Genomic DNA, 14575 nt, shown 5'->3' on the forward strand with positions numbered 1-14575 from the left:
TTCAAAAAAAGGCAAAAAAATTGGAAAACAAAAATCAAAGGAATCCCCCTACCCCACAACTGATGAATCCTCAAACGCAAAACACCATGCTTCTCAAGTAGCACTTATTCTACAAATGCAACATTTTTGCCATCAATTTTATGTGAAGCTCTCTGAGACACCATTTTCCCAGCAGCTTCCTCTTTTCCCCCCTCCCCCTCCCATAGATCCCCCCCAAAACAAACAAAAAAAAAAACAAAGACACATGCATTTCTAAAACTAGGTTTCAGTCAAGTACTTTCTACTTTTTGGAAAGAAACTCTTTTTTGTTCACAATCAGAACATACCATGGGCACCAGATCCTGTATTCCCTGCTCAAAATCCCCTTGAGTTTGGTAGGCTTTCCATCCCAGGAAAAGTGCAGGATCAGCCACTTAGGTATGCAGGTTCCTATTCATTCTACGCTGCTCCCCTCATGCTAAAAGCTAAGGAGGAGGGGAAAAACTCAGCAACTCCACCTTGAATCGAGTAAAGTAGTTCTCCAGGCTCAATGTCATATGTAACTATTACACCTCCGCTTGCAAAAAGATGTGTGTGTTAACAAACACCCCTCCCCTCCCACCACAACAAAAAAGAAAGCACGCACACCACGGACAGAAAAAAACAAGGCAGCCAATCTTAACAAAAAGTTACTGGTGTGAGACTGATAGATGTTAATATGACAAGCAACAGAACGGTTATGAGGACCTATGTGTTTGGCCCGCAAGCTGCATAGCTGTGCTGTAAGTTTGGTTCTTTAGTCTTAAAAAAAAAAAAAAAAAAAAAAAAGTTAAAACATCTTTGTTATTTACGTATGTTTAAAATTAACAGCAACAACAACAGCAACAAAAAGTTCTATTCACAAGATCTAGTCTCCTTTCCCTGTCCCCCCTCGAAAAGAAATAATTCGTTTTACATGACAAACTTAATTGTGCTGTATTTGTAACACCTCAGGCTGATAGAAAATAAATGTGGCAAACAAAACCGCACAATCAGTCACATGAAATCTATCAAATCCTAAAATTAGAACTGAATACTAACAAACAGCTTACCTGGAATAAAGGATGACAATTCACAAACAGTTATCTAGGAATTAAAGTCTCTCTCTTTTTTTTTGTTTTTTTTTTACTAAAATAATTAAAAAAATCACAGTATTTTAAGAAATAAAACCCACACTGGGATTTTAAGCACAATTTGTTTCTTTCTTTAAAACTTTTTTCTTCCTCCATTCACCACCTTGCCCAGCAGTCTCTCTACATTTAACCACAATGACAACAGGTAGTACTGACAAATGCAGAGATCTCCCTTGGTTAATTTTGAGGTACTAGGAAACAGGTGACTGTTTTAAGCAAAGCAGTTTCTGTTTTGTTTCTGTTTTCTTTTTTTTTTTTTCTTTTCATTTCTAAAGCAGTTGCATTCAGTCTGGAAAAGCATTATGTATTAAAACTAGAAAAACGCACCAAAATTTGTGCGTTGAAAAGTTATCCCCTTACTTCTTCCAGGCTCACGATGCCTCCATTCACAAACAATCCAAGTCTCCACTGCAAAACACGTTGTGTAATGTAGGAATATGGGGAGTTTCTTCATTAGTCCAAGATGAATGTAACTTCCCATTGTCAAGATCCAGAAGAAAAGATGCAGTGATGTAATGGAGCCACTTATTCCACCACTTAAATAACTTTAATACACACACACTCACACAGGTACCAGTGCTTTGAAAATAGATCATTCAGTCCTAAAAGCAGCTTTATTTCTTCCTTCTGCCCGCCCCGCCCGCCCACCCCATCCCACTCATCACTGTTCAAGTACGTTGGTTAAAATCACACCAAATGCTTATTCGTTTTTGGCCTCCGGGTTTTCTTGGAGAGGTTTGTCAGCAGCTACCACACTGACTACTGTTTCACTGCTGTGGGAATAGTCCAGCACCATTTTCTCAATGCTTTCTTTTTCTTCTGGCAGTGTGCTAACAGTCTCCTCCACATCCTCCTTCGGCTGGCTGTCCTCGCTGGTCCCATGCTTACTTTCATTCAGTGCCCTGAAAGCCAAGCAGCAGAATACAGAAACGCAGTCAAGACAGAGAACAGCAAAGCCAATCCATGCGTATCACAGAAGGGGGAAAAACAGACCTCTTCCTAAAAAAGTTGACACAAGCAGCCACACCTTTGCCACCTCATGCTTAAGAGGAGAGGTAGTGGAATGAAGCTGCCAGTGGGACCCATGACATTACAGCTCAAAGAAAGGCACAGGAAAAGAGTACTTTTCCCAAAGAGTTAATGATCCAGTAAAACTTTTTCTAGCTTTCAACATTGCAAATACTCTTATCTAGGTAGACAAGATTAAGAGTATTAAGATTAAAGTATTTTTCATCCTGCCACAGTTAAGTTACAACATTGTATTTAAATGTCTTCCCCAGGACAGCAACCTTGAACAAGTTCTGTTCTTTGAAGAAACTCTTGTCAGCAAAGACATCTCTACTACAGAACTGATCTTCATCAAGAGAAGGAAAATTAAGTGTTCCAGAGACAGCTATCTTATCTGTGACGTGTATCATCCCACGGTGTGTAAACTGTTGACAAAGATCTTTGCTATGAACTTCACTATGCTCATTTTAAGAGGAGTTCTTTACAAATTTAACTTCCCTTTAAGGCCTTACCGTAATTTCTCTGCACATAATTCTTTGCACTGCTCTACATGTTTAGCTGCAAGCATGCAAAATAAACATAATAAGAAAGGCAGGAGAAAAAAAAATGGTGCTTCCTAGAACATTCCTCATTTTTTTTGCCGTTTTTAAGTTGCTCTACTGGCAGGCAAAGTCAACAGCACACTGCTGAAGTTATCCTGGGGCAACTATGTGGTATTCACTTAGGGATAGCCCTACAGTCTACAGCCACTCTGGGCTGTGCAGTTAAAAAAGGCTGAACTGGAAATTCTCATACAGAGACATCCAATAATTGTAGCAACACTTAAGATAGAATTCTTCCTTCATGTAAACATGTTTGCCTTCATCATGGGACTTGCTGGAAGGTGAGAATACTGTGGGGGAATACACTACTACTGTTACCTCTGGCTCTTTGGTGAAGGAGGGTAAACCAACTTACATGCCATGTCTCAGCACATGTCGCTCCCACTCAGAGCCTTCTGTAAATGATCGGCCACAGAATTCGCACGGGAAGCGTTTCTCTGGAGGACCAGTGTCAGAAAACATCATGGGATCTGGAAAAGGTCAGCAAAGCCTGTGAATTTTTATGTCCCAGGGCAAGAAGGGACCACTGCGATCCTACTCTGACCCCTTCTGCTGCTCCAAGAGAAAAGAAGTATCTCTAAGAAGCAAAAGGACATACCCATCAATTATTGTGTTTGTGAAAATGCAATTTCCCCAAAGCAAAATGACACTGCCAAGCAACATATCCCATCCTAAATCTTAGAACATATCTGCAAAGAAATGTAACAGAGTTACTTACTACACCCTGTCCTTGTATTTCAATAAATGAAGAGACTGTGGAGTTTGAATTCAAAACGAACACTGAGATGAGTTTATGGTAAAAATGGCTTGAAAGAAAAATGAAAAAAAGCCCATCTACATTTGAATTTTTTGAATTGGTTGTACACAAACTCTGAGAGCACCCCTGAGGAGAAGGACCTGGGGGTGTTGGTTGACAAGAAGCTCAACATGAGCCAGCACTGTGCGCTTGCAGCCCAGAAAGCCAACCGTATCCTGGCTGCACCAAAAGCAGCGTGGCCAGCAGGGCTGGGGAGGTGATTGTCCCCCTCTGCTCTGCTCTCGTGAGACCCCACCTGGAGCACTGCGTTCTGCTCTGGGGACCCCAGCGCAAGACCTCTTAACATGGACCTGTTAGAGTGAGTTGAGAGGAGGCCACAGAGATGATGAAGGGTCTGGAGCATCTCTCCAAACTAAGGGAGGTTATGAAGGGTCTGGAGCACCAACCCAAACCATTCTATGATTCGCTGATTAACATGTGATCCTCAGAAGAAATAGACTGTTCATTATGAAGTCTTACAAGCTAGAGTATCTGCAAAAGTCTTGCATCATAACTGCATAGGTGTTTCATCCCATCCTAATCTTTTTATACGAAGGGCTTGGGGCCTCATTTGCAGAAGTGTCAAGCACCTAGTAATACGAGTGAACTCACTGGCAGCTGAGGGAGCAGTATTTCTGAAAGCCAAAACCCACGTGAACACAGCTAGCTTTAACAAAAGATGAAACATTTTCTCACAAATTAAGAAGATCACCACACAAGCCATTAAAAATAATTGCATGGACTATCTCACTTGATTCTTTTGCTGGATATGAGACAGCACCATCTGCTCAGAGCATTAATTCCTTAGCAGGGATTATCTTAAGCAAGAAATCAACAGAATGTCTTTCTGACTCCTCCCAAACTACATAATAAAAGGGATTTTGCTTCTTTCTAGTTCTGATCTCTGCTCGCTTGATTTCTTCACTCACAGATTTACTCTGTTCAAGATCAGCCTATGATCCTAAAACTGTCCACACAAGCACTACTATCCACATCTAAAGTTCTGTAAAGGTATTTTTGTGACACATATCCCACTTTAGTAAAGTTCTATACGAAATTATTCTTAACATCATTTGTTGCTTCTTCCCCCTCAAAGAAACACCCCCATTTCCTAGTTTTTACTGTTGGTGATTTATTATGTGGATAAACATCACAAAGCAAGGTGCTGTGTCAATAGGAACACCAGAAATTAAGTCAATACCATTAGTTCAGTTTACACAGAATCACAGAAAGGTTCCAGTCCCCCTGCCATGGGCAGGGACACCTCCCACCAGACCAGGTTGCCCAAAGCCCCATCCGATTTGGCTGTGAGCACTTCCAGGGATGGGGAAATCCATCTGGATCTTAATCCATGTGTGTGGTACAAATTTATAAGTACACTGCAACACACAGACATGGTACAGGGACAAATATATGTAGAGGGCAGATGTTCTGGAAGCAGAAGTTGCTCTTCTGTACAAGAAATATGCCTGACATATAGTACACAATAGGAACTTCGTTCTGGTTCTCTACAAAGAAGAGATATGTACTACAGAGGATATTTTGCTGAAACAAATAGGGAGGATTTATATTTGCGATTCCCACTAAGATTAGCAAATGCTACTCTAGTAAATCCACCAGCTCTTCAGAATACACTCTATTGTTCACCCTACTTCCTGATCATTTTTGCTTCTAGGGCTGTGAATTTGGACTGCTTCCCTGAAGGAGTATCAGAAGCTGCTCTTCTCTGGGGCCTGAGAATGAGACGGATGAGAGGTAACAAACTGCACAGACACCTGACTTGTCTTCAGTTTTGGTGGTGTTTTTTTTGTTGTTGTTTTTTTGTTTGTTTGTTTGTCTGCTTGTTTGTTTGTGGTTTTGTTTGTTTTTTGTTTTTGCATAATATTATGTACAAGGACTTCTGGATCCTTCCCTGTTTCCCCCCTCTACCATGGAAGTAGATTCTGGTGAGACAGAGGTCATCTGGGACACAATCTCTAGCAGGGGCAGTGTTTCTTTTTGTGGTGTATCACAAACACCCTCTTTTTCCTCTCCAGCCCCTGCCATCTTCTTCCTTCCAGGTCATTATGTTTTCTGCTGTCCTTCACCAGAAACAAAACATTGTTTTCCTTTCCCATCAAAAACAGCTGTTCAGCTCTGCTGAGGGGACATACCCATCTCTGTCTGCTCGCATGGGCACTCGTTCTTCTTTGGTCCACTGCCCCAGTAGTCCATTTGGAGAAGCAACACACTCCTCTCTGCACCTTCAGTACTGTGCATTCCAGCCTCAAGTCAAAGCGGTGAATCTAGGCCGCTCGTTTGACTCATGGAAAGAAACCCTGGTTCTGCCAAAGTCACAGACTTCAGAGGGTTCAGGCAGCATTTGCTTCCAGATTCTCAAGAGCACAAAGAGGCACTCTCAGCAAATCCCACTTCCTGCTAACACCACAAAGGCTAGAATCATCAAAAGCACCCCCAAGAGGAATATGAGACTGCAGAGTTTGATGTGGTTTAAAAGCTGTGACACCATTAGCCACTGTGGCAGTCAATATTTAAAAGCATGGGTCTGGTCCTCTGCTAACACAGCAAACCATTTCTACGTTAGAAGTATCTTCTAAAAATCCATTGGGAGACGATGTCAACATGCAACTCTGCATCCAATCACACTTTCAGCTCCTGTCTCACTGGGACATATTTCTAAAATGTACTTCGGATCTTGCACCTTAAAGTGGTAAACTACAACTTGGCAAGAAAAATACAGTAAATACAACTTCTGCAGTAGGCATAAATGTTTTCCTATTCAATCCTGTTCAATCTATTATAGTATAAAACATTACAAGTTGTAACAGATTAAAAGGAGAAAAATTAATAATGGTGAAACATCACCCTTATCATCCAGTCAGGAAAGAATACCTGCAAAACAAGCCAGAAAACATGCATGCTTTTTTTAAATTGGTCATCTAAACAATCATGCACAAATCCCTTTTTAGCCAGCCGCTGATGAGAAATACACAGGTGGAAAAAGTACAGAATAAAACTTAGAATTGTTTACACACTATCCCTTGCTTAACTATAGATCACATGAAACACACAGATAACACTTATCTATTTTCCCTGTAAGTTTAAATCTCCAACAGAGAAGGCGATGTTTTTACACTTGCACTGTAAATGTAACAAAAAGAAATATCCTAAAGCCAATTTAACCAATGAACTTCACCTTCAGCTGTCCCCCTCCCTACAGCACATTTACAGGGATTTGTAAGGCCTGGCAGACAGCATCTTCTTCCCCTTGTACTGGATATCACAGTTTCCATGGTCACTTCAGTAGCACTGCTTCTGTGTAATGCTAAGGTAATCCTCACAAGGTCAGCGTGACTCTTCATCCTTTACTAGCTGTGGGTCTATCCAAAACATTAATCACTATGCTGTATCTGCAACCAGGAGGGGGGTGGTCCTGTAGGCAAAGTGTTCCAGTCATGAACCTCTGAGGGTTGAAGCTCTGCCTGAACTGACACCTGAGCAGGCTTTCACACTTAATAACCCTGAACTTTGAAATGCATATGGAGCTAATATCCCTTTAGCAGGTCCTCTGATTTTTCTGCTGCTGCTACCTAAGATCTTGTGAAGGATACTTTTCATTAAAATGTAAATGGTTTCCTATCCCACTAACTTCCTTTCTCATTTAAATAAAAACTATCATTAACTACACTTGAAGTGCTACTGATAAGCACAGACTGAATTTATGCTGCAGGAACACTAAACAAAAGCCAAGACACTGGGGCCTGGCTATTAAGAAGGTGAGAGAAATGAACTACACCTCTCTTGTTCTGAAAACAACTTGTGAATCCAGAAATCTTAATTTTTCAAGGTCTAAAATGATTTGGGGAGACACTTTTTCTTTTGTGAACAACTCCTGTATGTGTTGGAAATCAACCTTTCACTGAAAGTTGAAAATTCAGGAGGAAAAAGGTAAACATCATGGCATATCTTTACTTAAGTACATATAAACTTAGCTAACTGCAGTCATTGGCACCTGGAGGGTGAATGACCCCCAGGATCCCAACATCGAGGCATCGCAGGGCTTATTAAAGAGTCATGAACATACTGTATTTGACTAATGAACTGAACACCACAGCAAACTAAACAACACACAATTTAGACCAGATACTTGCAATAAGTTGGTTTTCATACTGGGAGAGGGCAAGGACAACATCCGGTTTGATTTATAAGGGTATTACTTTTTCCCTATTGATATAACTTTGACCAAACCAAATGCATTAGCGAGTACATGCCCTAGCCTTGCTAAAGTGGGATTACTCACAGAAATGCACTTATGCACATAAATACACAATGGTATACATTGGACATGGACCTACCCTGGCTCTAGAGCTGCCAACCGCAACAACTACAACAGGACTAGCTCTCTAAGAAGGAAGGAATGCTGGGCACAGAGTTAGGAACAGCCCATAAAAAAGTTTGGCCATGACTCCTTCATCCCTTGCTTGAACACTGCCAGCTGAGAAGCTAAAAACTGATTACCAACACAGAAAATCTGAGAGACCTCTAACGTACTCCCTGCTTTAGTTTTCCAAGACCTTATAGATGTTATCTGCATGGGCAGATAAAGTCAAAGATCCTATCTGCATTTTCTCATAGTACGTATTTTCTTAACAGACTGAAAACTTGCAATAAGGATTAGAAACATGAGATACCCCCAGGAATGGTGTCTTCACAAAAGCTCCATTCTGTTCTTCCTGGCATGCCTACATGACTCTGCTGGAATGTGCTGTAGAGTCAACAGCTGACCTTCCTTGTTGGGACTGGTTGGGCACGTTGCTGTGTCTTAAAAGAAAAAGAAAAAAGCACTGTACTGACCTCTCTCTTCAGTTTTGGGGCTTAACTCGTCTTCTTTTTCTTCCTCATCACTGCTGGAGCTCTCTGTTTTTCCCTTCATTTGTTCCAACTGGTCCAAGTTAACCCGTCCAACCAGCTCAAAATTACGACTCACCTTTGACAAAAACATTTTTGTCAGCAATCAGCATGACCATCAGCTACTCAGAAAAAACACCACATATGCAAAATGAAATCCAGTACACCCCAAAGCCCACTCAGCCACAGGTGACATGCAGACCTGGTCAAATTAACACTCATTTATTTTCAGTAACGACAACTCATTTTTCACTGTTTTATCTGTGTTTCTCATTTTGTGGTTTTCAAAAATTAATGCCATTCAGTAAATTATCCTCATTTCTTCCTGTCTTTGAGGTATTAAAACTAAAGAAGTCCAAGAAATATAAAGTACTAAGTTGTATCCTACTTTTACAGGATCATTCTACTATGATGATCAAACATTGCCATTGCACACTCATATTGAAAGAAAATTGTTTGTGGCTGGTTCATTCAGCGTCACGCATGAAAGGATGAGTCCTTTACTAAGCACATGGCTGCTGCACACCATGTACACTTTCACTCATTAATAACAGATTAATTCTCACGAACAGCTTCAAAGTGCTTTGCAAACTGATATATAGACTATAATGTGAACACTTCACCCAGCAGTTAAACTCAGCTAACCCTAGGGTAAAGTGCACCAGCACTTAATAGCTCAAGGCAGCAGTATGTAAGCAGCAGCTTAGGGCACAGAAGTCAGGAACTCTACCACATTCACTAGAAACAGCAGAGGAACAGTACAGATTTACAGTAGAGGCAGACAGTGGAAGCATGACCAGGAAACTATGGCTAATACTTGTTTGATGACGAGAGCCCTCTGAGCTCATTGATCACTGCTGGTAAGGATTTTGGATTCAGCTTTCACACAAAAAGACAGCCCTCCAGCAGCACAGGCACTGAGCTACAGAGGCAGAGAGGACGGAAACAGAGGAATGAGTGCAGTACAACACCTCCTGCAAGATGCTGAATGAAATACCAACCCCCACTGGCTATCTTTTATGCCTCTGCAGAAAAGGGAATCTGAATGAACCTAAGGGTCATATGAATTAAACTCTAGTATATCTCCAAATAGCAATCTATCCTAAACGCAGTGGTGTACAAGCAATCAGGTTCCTAGAACTACTACCTACAGACAGCTGGGACGAGGTTCTCTGACTTGACACATTACCCACTGAGACTTAAACAGACAGGACCACATGCAAGGCATTTAATTCAACCCAGTTCATACACAGGAACTCTTTAAGGTGCAATATATCACTTGGGTATCTGAGCCCAGAACTTGGACACAAATTAGTAAGATATAAATTATTGAAGACAGACATAGAAAAGATACTGTAAACTATTGGGATCATTATTGCAGTTACAAACTGGAAGGAAAAGCTAGGTGAGGAATAATCTTCCCATTCTGATCCACTGTGAAAAGAATGAGGATTAATGTCTCCTAGATATGCCAGGGCTTTTGCTGTGGTGATTGGAAAATGAGGAGCATCTCATGCACCACATGAATTGCAGAAGACTCTTGAAGAGTTATAAAGAAGAAGACAAATAAAAATAAGCACAGCTGGCCAACATTAAGTTTACAGAGTCTGTTTTTACAAGACAGCCAAACATTTATTTATTTGTTTGTTTGTTTGTTTGTTTTTTAAGTGCAAAGAGTTTTACTGGGACTTCTGATCTGCTAATACTGTCAACATAAACATGTTTGGAGGTAAGGGAAGTGTTGTTCAGTTAATGAAGTGAGAGTGAGTTTTAATGAGGACTTGGGCAGCTCAGCTCCAATAGATGGAAACAAATAGCTGCCTGCCCTGGAAATGTAACAAGAAAATACTCTGATAAATACTCCAAAACACAACTAAGTCCTAGAACTTCAGTATCTCCCAGATACACAGTTCACAGCTACAGAAATTCAAAGTTAACAGGAGTCTATGGGAAATCTTGTAGCGGCTTCTTAAAGATTGGATTAGGTCTGTACTCATGGATTCCACAAAAACTTCAACCCAGTCTTAAGCTAGGACCTAATTACACTTGCAGTTTATCTTTCCGGTGTTAAATGTAAACGGAAGGTATTGCCCACTTTGTTATTAAAATATGCATGGCACTACATGCTGCTGAAGTTGCCAGAGCAATCTTATGTTTGGAATCTCCTGCCTTTTAGAAAAGCTGAATCATATAGCCTTAATATTGTTTTGTAATGTTTTTTTTCTTTTTTCTTTATTTCCCTTTAAAAAAAATACCATTCATAAGTGCCTTTTCCAGATGATCACACTTTGCAGAAAATAGTTTGCCAGTTCTGATCAATCTAACAGTTTTAGAAACTCTCAGTTTTGACTTTCTAAAGAAAACAAGAAAAAAAAACAGGAAGTAAAATCCAACATGGGATTAGTTTTCAGATTGTCATGGGGTGGGAGGAAGAGAAGGCAGGTTGGCTTAATCAGAGTTAACATGCAAGTAAACTAAATGCATCCTTTGCAAGGAGTAGATAGTTACTAATTAAAACTATTTTGTAATTACCTTGTGCTCATCTCGAAGGTGAGCGTCCAGCTCTTCTGTGTGTTTGGTCTCATAGTAGCAGAGTTGGCATTTGTAAGGTTTCAGTTCATTGTGCTTCTCTATGTGCTGCTGCAAGCTCTCATCACTGGAGCAGGTAAAGGTACACTTATCACAGCGGAAAACAACTCCCTGCAAGTACTTTGACAGTTTGGAACGACAGACTTCAATGGGAACGACCCGCTCTTCTGTAGGAACAGGACAACGTTCACTTAACAAATTTTATGAAATACCAGGCCACGTGTCAACAGCTTGGAAACTACCACCCACACAAAGAACAGAATCTTGTATAAGGGTATGCAAATCCACCTACATAGGAGTGGGACCCAAACTGGAGTAACGCACACACACATACAAAAAAAAAATTCTCTGCAACAACAGGGCTAATCCCCTAAGACTACAGATGCAGATGTCCCCACAAATGTAACTACTCATTGGGTAAAGAGGATGGGAATGGAGGTTTTGGAGCAAATGATATTCAAAGCTACTCACTCGTGACTGTGAGGGCAAGTAAGGCAGCACCTTTTTCTGGAAGAGACTGTGCAGTTCAGCCAGCACCAGAAACTCCCAACACATCCATAACTGCTAGAAAGCTCAGATTCAAAATCTACACACACATCATGTCACACCTCCCACAGTTCAGATCAGGGATACAAGCATGTACAGCAAATGCTCTTGCTGAGTTTTTAAACTCTCCGCTTCTCAAACAAAATACAGATGTTTAACAGAGCAGCAATTAATTTCAGTCTTTTGACAGAACCAGAATCTGATGTAACACTCATCCACTGTGTTCCCCAAACTGTGTGCATAAGGGAAATCCCAAACTTGACCCTTCAGCTGAGGGTCACCAGAAGGTCCTTATTATGGGCTTTTGTTATTTAACTGGCCTTTCTTAATTAGAACACTGAAATTTAGTACTGTTATCCCTTATGGACTGCAGATTAAAGGAGGAGTTTGATCCTCCCCATGCAGGTCATCCTTAACATATTAAAACAAATGAGAAAAAAAAAAAACAGGCCTGAATCTCAGGTGGTTGACAAGAAGGGTACAGGAATGAGATGTGGTAATCCACATACAAGTCTGAGCAAATGGGCCCTTTTCTTCAGCAAGGAGGGTAATATCACAACACAAGACAACCAAAGAAATACAAAGTCACTTATGGCTTCTGGAAGGTGGTAAAAGCTCCACTATTCTCTTATCTTCAGCCAATCCATGTGCCACCACTGCTCACAAGACCTTTTCCACAGCCCATGAAAATATTCCATCCTCCTCAGCTTCTCCCAGAATACAGAAGTTTTCCTACCTCATAACTACCACTTTGGCCACTTCAAAAAAGCAAAATCTCTAAAAAACCTGGAGGACTTGTGATTCTTTTCTACACCAATAACAGCTTCTCTAGCTATAGAGCCGCTAAGTTGTGGCCATTTGGTGTGGAAAGCAGGGAAGGGAAAATATAGTCTAAGAGACAACAGAATTTAAAGCTGTGGTTCTGTGGTCAAAGATTTTTTTAGAAGCTTGTTGCTACTGTGTGCTTTTGGACTTGCTGAATAAGTGAAGCAGCTGGTTTCAAAAGTGAAAAGGCTAAGTTAAGCATCCAAAAAGAGAAACACCAACTAAAATATCTGAAAATTCCCTTTTCTTATAGCTCATGGCACAGATTTAAAACATAAAACAAAACACTAAAACTTGGGATAGTATAAAATGTTTTATCTACTACTCTGGAGTAACTCAGCATTTCCTAGCTCACATAAGGAAACCCTATTTTCTCACAATTACACATACATTCCTCAAATGAAAAGCAACACAGTAACATGAGAAAAGCAAGATAAACATAAGTTCTAGAGTGAAGGATTTTACTTTTAGGGGATGATTTAAAACTTTTACTTGATAAGCTCATAGTGTGATACCTCCAAGAAATTACTTTGGAACTTGCAGGGTGATTTGGACCCAGAACCTCACATTTTGTAAGGTGATGTTCTTATATCTGGCTTGCCCCTATAAAGCTTTCTGTATTTAATTACTCATTTAGAACACATTTATCATATGTGAGCAACTGGCAAAATTACAGCAAACCATAAAGCCTCTGACAAAATTGAAAGATTTAGCTTCTTTTCTCAAGTGTAGATTTCTTCAGACTTAAGCAGTGTCTAAACTAATCTAATTTGGTGGTGGCATCACCATCCCTGGGGGTGTCCAAGGAAAGGTTGGACCTGGCTCTTAGGGACATAGTTTAGTGGGTGACATTGGTAGAAGGGTGATAGTTGGACCAGATGATGTTGAAGGTCTCTTCCAATCTTAATGATTCTATGAAACAAAGACTTCTATATATGCTTCATGGAAAAGATGTCATGAATTGTGGAATAGTATCAAGAGGTCTAAGAAAAAACAAGAACAAAACAAACACCTAAACAGCATCATCTCAGTTCAGGAAATTCAATCATAAATTAGACGCAAACATTCAGCTTAATTCCAGTGCAGATCAGAGAACACACTGAAAGGCCATTGACGTGCCAGTTATTTGCTACTTAAAGCAGATATATATTTTTTGTCCAGAGTCATAAAAAAGACCATGACTCTATCAGTCCTTTGTTAACAAGGAAAATTCTTTACTCACCAACAGACTATAGCACACACAACTCATTTCCTTCCCTTAAATGTAAACCAAGTGCAAACAAAATAGTCCTACTATCTGTTGAGCCTACAGAAAAATTATTTGGTACTGTTGGGTGTTTGCACATACGCATTTTTTGCCTGTAATGAATGTAAATACAAGCTACAGTCACAGAACACATACCATTTTGTGTTTCAGTAGCCAAAAGCAAGCAGACCACAAGGGTTCTGCATGTATGAATGAAGCTGTGTGTACAAGAGATAACAGCAGAAACAACCATGTGTAAGGAATCGGCACAGGCAGCAATGAAGCCTTTTAGGGGGTAGATTAAGTTGGAAATTTGAATATTTTATCTTGAACTTACTATTTGAGATAAATGGGTGCAGTTTCTATTAAATGGAAGAACAAAATCATCATTTCTACTAGCAAGAGAGCAAAATGATCACTAAAAGAAGAAAATATAATTTCCCAAGGACATTAAAGTAGACCTAACACTGATCTTGGTAAGTTGCATTCAGCCCTGGAAAAATATCAACGTGTTCCAAAATGCTGCTGGAAGGGATAATGAAACCTAATCACACCGTCCAGACTACGTTAAAGGCCAATAGTTCTGCTGGCCATGGAGCAAGATTTCTGTCTCCTCTGTAGAAGGTTCCCATGCTTGCCTGTCAGAAAAGCAAGAAAGAACGCAAGAACCACGCTCTATCTCTTCACCTGCCCGCATAACAGAGGACCAAATCCTCTAGATGTGTCAGTCCCCCAATATGGCCCACCAAAAGGCAATGAGTCTGTGCTCCACCTGTGCCTGCAAAAGGGATGGTGAACAGCTTTTACACTGATAAGGAATTGATTGAACAGAATAGGCTACACATGCAAGAAGGCTCTTGGAAGCATCCTGTTTGCCCATGTCCTCAAGGGGATGCAAATTTCT

At 40.4% G+C, this 14575-nt stretch overlaps 1 protein-coding gene across 1 annotated transcript in view; it reads right to left on the bottom strand.

Annotated features, from left to right (window-relative positions):
• Positions 1-1851: 1851 nt before the first annotated feature.
• Positions 1852-14575, bottom strand: part of ZNF462 (zinc finger protein 462) — a 93944-nt gene continuing 81220 nt past the window's right edge. Inside the window, exons 10-13 of the mRNA XM_035570960.1 lie at positions 10998-11221; positions 8412-8544; positions 3117-3231; positions 1852-2053 (exon numbers count right to left, since the gene is read on the bottom strand). Coding sequence (XP_035426853.1) covers positions 1852-2053; positions 3117-3231; positions 8412-8544; positions 10998-11221 — 674 coding nt within the window. The remainder of the gene's footprint in view (positions 2054-3116; positions 3232-8411; positions 8545-10997; positions 11222-14575) is intronic.

Source organism: Cygnus atratus, chromosome Z (genome assembly GCF_013377495.2).
Source record: "Cygnus atratus isolate AKBS03 ecotype Queensland, Australia chromosome Z, CAtr_DNAZoo_HiC_assembly, whole genome shotgun sequence".
NCBI classification, from domain to species: domain Eukaryota; kingdom Metazoa; phylum Chordata; class Aves; order Anseriformes; family Anatidae; genus Cygnus; species Cygnus atratus.